At 43.4% G+C, this 8,279-nt stretch overlaps 1 protein-coding gene across 6 annotated transcripts in view; it reads right to left on the bottom strand.

The window, feature by feature from the left end:
* Positions 1-305: 305 nt before the first annotated feature.
* The window catches only part of SIAH1 (siah E3 ubiquitin protein ligase 1), a 71,816-nt gene continuing 63,842 nt past the window's right edge, over positions 306-8,279 (bottom strand). For 4 of the 6 annotated variants that reach the window (XM_087740955.1, XM_087740957.1, XM_087740953.1 and 1 more), the window contains exon 2: positions 306-1,709. In XM_087740955.1, the coding sequence (XP_087597081.1) occupies positions 859-1,707 (849 nt within the window). In that variant the 5' untranslated portion in view covers positions 1,708-1,709 and the 3' untranslated portion in view covers positions 306-858. Of the gene's footprint in view, positions 1,710-2,533; positions 4,264-4,946; positions 5,303-8,279 lie in introns of those variants that run through there. The other 2 variants (XM_009463498.2, XM_087740956.1) reach the window with 2 other exon arrangements.

Below are 8,279 nucleotides of genomic sequence, written 5' to 3'. Positions count from 1 at the left end.
ATTCGGAAAATTCTTAAGAATTGTTCATTTTTGTTAGAAGATAACTCAAAGTACAACAACATCTAGACCTGTTTTTAAAGGAGCTTTCTTTCCTGATACATCTTTGAACATAAGCACTCCTCTCGAGTTCGGTACATTCACAAAAGAGCTCAATTAAGAACAGCATCACCAATGAATTGACTACTGGAAAGAGACAAAATTTACCAAACATACAGAAATATAAGTTTTACCATAGCAATTATGCATATCAAAAGATGACACCTGTAATTAACTTTAAAAAGATACAAAAAAGAGAAAAACCTGAATTACAGAAAAGAAAGTCATATTTATTTAATGAAAAACTAGAAGTTAATAAAAATTAGCAAATACACAAAAAATATACACAAACAGCAGCAATACTATGTAGTGACTTACAAAGGGGGGGGCGGGGGGGAGGAGGGGAAGCAGCGGCCAGAGACCAGACCGCTCAACATGGCTTGTCAGTCAAAGGGGGGAGGAAAAAAACACAAACAAAAACACGAAACAGTATCCTTTTCAACAGTACAATCAATCTACAAACAAGTTTTTAGAATTATTTTACAACATTTCCTGTAGAGTCAATTCTTAATACAAAAGATGCCCATTTTGGGTGTATATATATTTTCAGTGGTTTACTGTTGACTTATTTTAAATATATTAGTGTTACTACATGCAACTGGTTCCTGTAATTTAACAGCCTTTCCTTTTATTTACCTTCATATATGTCTACCCTCCGCCTACCAAATAATTTGTCTGACAGTCAAAGATGGTTACCCCTACTTTCTGCTAAATTAAATGCAACGGTTTTAAACACTGGCCTGAAGAGGTTCGATTGCCGTTTCAACACATGGATATAGTTACATTGATGCCTAAGTTGCCATTTTCTGCAAAGAGCTGTGCAATGCTGGTGTCAAAGACTAGACAGTCACTATTCATAATGGCTGTTGCAATTCCCTCATGAATAGATCGAGGAGTTGCTTCCCAAGTCAATCGCCGCCTATGACCATTTAACTCAAGTCGATAAGCAAAGTTTTCTGCTTGCTTGCGTGTTCCTATCAGCTGTACAATCGCAAAGAACTGCTGGTGACCATCATATTTTTCCTGTTTCTCCAATACTAACATGAAATGAAAGCCAAAACAAGACTGCATCATAACCCAGTCAACAGCACCAGGAAGATTAATGTCTGTAGCAAGGAACACTATATCTTCTCCCTGAAGTGTTGTAATTGACTTATGTTGATGCATCAGATGTGGCATCACAGCATCCAGAGAACCTTGCCATTTACATGAAGCACCGGGACATGGACAGGAATAAGGCCTAAACTCACACAGATCCTCATGGTCTGCTTTTTCTGTGTGTGGCAAAGTTATCTCACATCCGGAAGAGGCATATTTACATGGGAATAGTACAGAATTGGCAACTTTCTCCATAGCCAGGTTACGAATGGAGCCCAGCGGGCCTCGGCAAGTTGGACAGCACGTAAGTTTGGGGCGACAGTTGCTACAAACAAGATGGCCACTCTGACACTGAAGAATTGGTGGCAGCACATAGTCAAAACACACAGGACACTCAAAGAGACTAGCCAAGTCATTATTGGAGGCTGTAGTGCCAGTCAGGGCAGGCACCCTCTGGGATGGCGTACACTTGGAAGTACCTGTAGGTAGTGCTGTAGCAGTCTGACGGCTCATTTCTGTAACAGAAGAGAGAAAACCGAATGAGTATCTAAATGCATTTTATTTGCCTCTGCGTACAGTATTTCTTGGTTTACAAAGAAGCTTCAAAAGAAAACAGATACAAAGGAAAGCAAAAAAAACATGTAATGCGAACTGCGGATACGTTACGTGTAGAATATCAATTGTGCTGCATACAATACGGGCACTTGTACGACATGCAAATTTAACAATGGAGAAGTTCTGCTAATTATTCTGAAGTGGAATTTACCTATTGGAAGCTGCAAGGGAGATGAGGAAAGATAGGCTAAAAATGTAGCTGAAATCCTCAAAGTAGTTTGTTGTTGTTGTTGTTGTTTTAATATTGCATTTACAAAATACTCCACCCAGATCAGTTGCGTGTAGTAACTAGGAGCACTATGGAATAAGTCTAAGGCTGAATTTTAAGTTGCTGCGTATTTCGTGAGATGAGAAACTAGCCATTTTAAATGAAAAAAATGAAATTCCGGATATGACCTTCCCAGTAATCATGTTTACTGTATAATTTTTTCTTTTTAATTGAAAAACAGTAGCAAGGAAAACCATAGCTAAGATGACTACTACACCGTTTTTTCCCAGGATAGGATAATGACTCTTTATTTTCATTACTCTGTTACCAAGGCCCGTAGCTCGTAAAGCGCATCCATTACTTTGCTTCCTGAACCAAATCATTTGTGAAGATAGCAGAGAAGTAAAACCAGAGCCATTATTTTATTGAATTTCCCAACTAAGACAAGAAATTCAAAAGATTAAATTTGAGAATTAATTTTAACATATAAGTACTCAAACACTTCCAGTAACTTACAAAGGCACTGTTGATGGAGTTTCACATTCGGAGGAGTTTACACTGAAGTTCTATTCTTTCCAGTGTCCCCAGACAAAAGTTAACAGCTGTCTGACCAAACAGCTCGCTCAAGCATTCAACAGATAAAAGTAAAGGTAAAAGGACTGTCTTAACATGTTACGGACGCTACACTCTGTCGTGCACCCCCTAACTCTCCTCCTTCTTGTGCAAAAGGAATTACTAGTACTACCACAAAAAGGAAACGCTCTGTTTTAAAAAAATAAACCTTACCTTCATAGGTTAAGGCAAGTTAAGTTAAATGCTATCCAAAATTGTCTTCCGTTACACAGTAAAATTCTCAACCACCTTAAGTGCTTCTCTGCAAGTGCACCAGCTCTCTATCTGTCTGTATAAAGCTCTCAAAATAAACCTCATATTTAATCTCCTTGCTATTTGACATGGGAATATTAGGCAATAGGCAAGCTTCCCATATTTAGCATCATTTCACCCACAAACTTACTCACACTTGGACTAGATACCTCAGAGCAGCATACTGTGCATGCTTTTGCAAGACGTGCACTGTTTGGGGTACAAAGCGAAGGAACTAAGAGATTCCAACATGCAAAACAACTTATCCCTTGGCATCCAAAAAGGAATCAGAGATGGGCAATTTCAAACTCTTCTACAGAAGCACCTCTCCCCAGTCCAGAGCTAGAAAAACGTGAGTGTCTAAGATTTGGTATTCGGCCATGGATTTTATGAGTCTCACATGCTCACAATAACAGCATCATCTCACCCCTCCAAAGTCTACTCCTTCATCTCAGGCTTGTTGGACTAGAAATACTCAGTTCCTATCTTCGGGGGAAAAACAAACAAGCAAACAAAAACATACAGTGGTTTTCAATGCTGGGCCTTAACCGATACTGCAGAGATATGACAGTAATGTTTGTATCTTTTGGCCTGAATTTTCCTGCTGCAAGGCATTCCAGCCTAGATGAAAAGTTGAAGATATCTGTGACAAATCAAATATATGTTCTGGGGAAGTGATGCCGCACCAGCTTGTTGCGAGGAGATTCAAACGATGCGGCCTCGGTGACAACTGAGCACTGCTGCTATTTTTCCCCAGCACCCGTAGGTGGGAGGCTCACGATGGCACACTGCAGTTCTATGCTCTAGAACAAATTATACACAGAGAATAACCGTACAGGGAGAACAAATTCTGATCGCGCTGTTCGCTTGGAAAGAGCTTAGAAATCACGTGCATATTCATATGCAAAATTCTAAAAGTGTTTCCCTTCCAATATTGTAAACACACACATTTCAGAAAAGTTTGCGCGTGCGTCATCTTACCTGAACCTATACGTCCCGATCCAGGGATTCCCAGTAACCCTCAGATAACACTGGTGAAAACCACTGCGTTAGACCAGTTCCCTAGGCAGTCTGACGAGCTGGGTGAGCTCTGGTTTCTTTAATTACACCTCTCAGAGCCCATCCAACAGTTAAATTAAGCAACCTACAAACTTTGCACAAGACCTTATGCACAGATGTGCTCCCCACTTAAGCTGTCTGAGCTACGGAAGTACTAGCGAGAAGAACCGTACAGCCCTGTTTTATCACCGTTTCTGCATGCGACCAGCCTTCACACACACCTTCCGCAACTAAGGACCATCCAAATGAGCGGGAATCCGTGAACCAGACCATCGAGATAGCACGCAAGGAAGAAACTGGATAAAGCTACAAACTGTAATTTAACCAAGCCTAAACCTGCCCAAAGCCTACGTTTTCATCACTCTTGTTAACGCAAAGATGAATAATAAATACATCATGATGGAAAAGTCAGAGAAGTTTTTTTTTTTTATAGCTATCTTAAAAACTACAAGTTAATCACAAGTAAAAGTGTTAACAGTGTAATACATTTAACCCACCAAACTATCAAAAACGTACAATTACAAACCAAGTGAAAACAACTACAGAACTGGAAATAAACTTTAAAGATATTTTTAGTTACAAAACCTTCACTACAGGTAAAAACCCCTGTAGGCAGTTTTTGTTACTTATGTTATCTTTGTTCGCACACACTGGGAATAAGTCTCTAAGCAACGGTGACAATCTGAAGTACAGTAGGTGTCATCTCCAAAGGTATTAGTTCCGACAACACAAATTATTCAAGAGATTGTACAAATTTGAAAAAGTTTAACCAACAGAAAGAGTGAAAAAGGGAAAATGTATTTTAAGATTTCCTAGTTCTAGATCAAGAAAAACTTTGTCCTTGATGACATCAGAACGCACCGACCCGTTGATGAAACTATTCTCAACACCATTCTGGGGAAGGGTGAAACGCACACGCCATCGAGATCTCCCGACGGACACGATTCCAGAGCTCCTACAAAACCAGCCTAAAATACCGGGCAGAGCGCAATTCAGAAGTCCCTACCTTTCCCCTTGCCGGTTTTACCTCCCGGCAAGCACGCACACAAGACTCCCTTCCACGAATGCAGGCAGCTGGAGGCAGATCTCCCCGTCATGGGGGGCGGAGGAGCTCATGGCGTTTCGGCGCGGAGGAGAGGGGCTGGGGGCAGCGGCCCCCCCTGGGCGCGGGCAGCCCGGAGGCCGCGGGGCGGCTGGGGGCCGCAGGCCGGGCGCTGCCCCCCGCGATCCCCGGCGGGACCCCGCGCCGCTCCGCGCCTTGCTGCTACCGCTTCGGGCCCGGACCCCCCCATCTACGGCCGCGCACACTCCGCATCCACCGGCTGCATCCGCGCTGCGGCCCGGCGCCCCAAAATGGTTCCCCAAACTTCCCCCGCCGCGCCGCGCCGGGCCGGGCTGGGCTGGGCCGGGCTGGCTCCTCCCCGCCGGCGCTGCCCCGCGCCCGGCTGCCGGCCAGCGGCTGAGGCGGCCCGGCCCGGCCCGGCCCTGCGCGGCGCGGCCGAGCCACTGGCGGCCCCGGGCTGGGCCCCGCTCCCGCCCGGCGCAGGCCCCGCCCCGCCGCTGCCCGGGGGCCGCGGGGGCGCGCAGGGGAGGGCGCGGCGGCCCCGCTCGGGCGCGGCGCCGGCGGCCCCAGGCGGCCGCCCGCTGCCGGGGGGAGGGGAGGGCCCCGCCCGGCCCGGCCCGGCCCGGCCCGGGGGAGCTGCTCGCTGCCGGCTGCCTCTCCCCGGGACAGCCGCCCCCAAGAGCGCGTCCCGGCCCCAGAAGGCCACGCCGCCTCCATCTCTCGCACGCTCCTAGGGAAGGCTGCGTACCCGTACGGAGCTCCCTTTGCTCGTCACCTCCGAGTCAGGTGGAACAACAACAGTGTGTGCTTTACACGTGTCACAGCTAGCTCCTTTTCAGAGACTTATAGACTGACCGACCCGATCACCTTCCCTAAATAATCGTTTTTAAAAGCCCTAGATTCCATTCAAAACCCCCCTCCATACACGAATTTCATTTCCCGTCCCTGCCATTTCAAGGATACTGCTCAAATTAGCATCTTCCACTGTCGACCTACAAAGTACCCGTTCAACAGGAGTTCTCTCCGTTTGTATAAAGATCATTCAATTCAGCAAAAGCATAACAATCTCAAGGAAAAGACCAACAGATTTGGAACAATGTGGCATATTTGAATATCCACATGGACTATTAAAAACATTAGAACAGATTAAGGATAAAGGAGTTTGAAACTAAGTCAACATGCTTGCATGATGCACACGCTGGGCTCAAAAAAGCTTAGGCATTATGGAATACAGACGTTAATGACGATAAGATGATGGAAGTACAAGTTTCAGTGGAGGCAAGAGAAGAACACACTGCAATAAATTGTTTTGGTTGCATAAAAAGTAAGGCTACAGTATCCGAGTAAAGAAAATTACCTGTAAAAATGCTTTCCTACTATGTGAAATTCAAGTCCTGCTCAAGGAAGACTGTGGAAGCTTGTACCAGCACGATAACACGTGCAAATAACGCCCAATTGCTATTAACAAAAACCACTAACTCGATACAAGGTATGCTTTCAGCTTCACCCCCAAATGTGCAATATACAATGTCCCCACCAGCTGAGTCAAGAAAGCTCCCAAGCAAAACAGAAAAGCTGAAGGAAACCAGCACAGAAACGGCTTTCGAGAAACTAAGGGCGTGTTCTGAAGTGTCTGAAACACGCCCGAGGCTTTCTCTCCGGCAGCAGAGCAGATGTCCCCAAAACAAAGCCAGGAGCCCTTCGCCAGGTTAGCTAATGCCCTATGCTCTTTGCTACCCTGTGGTACGACGTACAATGCCTGCAGAGAGAAAGGCTTCAAAATCCCAGATGGGTAAAAAAAATTACAGTGAGAATGGGAAGAGGCAATCAATTCACTGTTTACAAAGCTCAGCAGAGGTGCAGACATAAGGAAAGCGGTTTCAAGAGAAGTTCAAAAACATGACGTACCTCACATGCCATGGAATTAACAACAGTATATATACTGGGATAGACTGATACCCTTTCAGCTTCTCATCTTTCAAAGGTGTTAGCTTCAGACACCATCCTAGAAATCACATCTCCTGCATTTCACTGAAATACAGGACACCTTTGACAAATTCAAGTTAACACCATCCACTTCTCCAAAATCTTCAGTCATATCAAATAGACTAGACTTGGATTTAACAGTTTTATTTGCTTTCGAGAGGGTACCTGAATATTAGTTTTGGAAAAAATCCCACAAAACTTCCGTACCGTCATCTTAATGGCTGGAAGGGGAAAAAAATCTCATTATAGAATGCTGAAGAGTGATGCAAGTATAGAAAAAAATGCCTTATCACAGATGTCTATATGTGATGCAATACAATCTTTGTGCAATCACATTTCAGAACTAATTGAATTCAGAGATTTCCATTCAAAATGCATTCTTAATGCATTCCAGCCATCAACAAAGTAATACAAAATCTTTCAACTTTTGCAACTGTACAATCTTATTTGAAAATTAGACTTTTTAAAAAACTATACCCTGCTACAGAGCACTGGAAATGAGAACATTTCATGACAGTGTTCGAAGTTGTAAAAAAACACTTACAGGTTACTTTTTTCAAAATGGGATATAAGCCAAAGAATGTCAAAACCCAAAAGCTAAATGAACTGTTGAAAATACTCATTAAACAGCTGCAAATCAGAACTGAAGATACAGAAAGATTAGCCAATATCATCAGATATTTGTACAATTCAATATTGATAACTTCTGTAAAGTATTATAAACAATAAATATTTTGTAAAATATTATAAACAATAAATTGAAAAGATTAAAGAGTCACCAATATTTCTTTGGTGGCAGAAGGAAGGTTTCATGAATGCAGCGGAAAAAAGCAGTGTGTGTATATTTAGAAACAAGAAGGGGGGAGGGGGGTGTCCCTACACACACACAAGCATACACAAAGTACATACCTCATGCCCAAGAAACCACAAGTGTTACTGATACAGAAGTCCCAAGTGAATATTATCTTGAGAATGAAGGTAATTAAGAAGCACACTTTGCTCTGATTAGAAAGGGGCACCGGTGTATTTTAAGTAGGGAACTTTCTCTCAATTTTTAAAGTAGCATTAGGCTAATTTTATATTAAGAATTCTTAGGATACCATATTTTTGTACCATAGCTGCTCAATTATGAAAAGTCCTAAACTGTAGCATTACGGAAAAGTCAGCTTTTCAACTACACGTACTTACTATTTCTGAAAATAATTCTCCAAGGAATCTACCTTTTCTCTATCCCCTCTTGCACTCATAATCGTCAATGTACAGTAAAACAGAAGGCAAAAAGGTCTTAGC

This window comes from Nipponia nippon, unplaced genomic scaffold (assembly GCF_047370975.1).
Source record: "Nipponia nippon isolate SJK-2023a ecotype South Korea unplaced genomic scaffold, ASM4737097v1 scaffold_7, whole genome shotgun sequence".
Taxonomy (NCBI): domain Eukaryota; kingdom Metazoa; phylum Chordata; class Aves; order Pelecaniformes; family Threskiornithidae; genus Nipponia; species Nipponia nippon.
The sequence above is the reverse complement of the archived record's forward strand: the minus strand, read 5'-3'. Positions and strand labels throughout refer to the sequence as shown.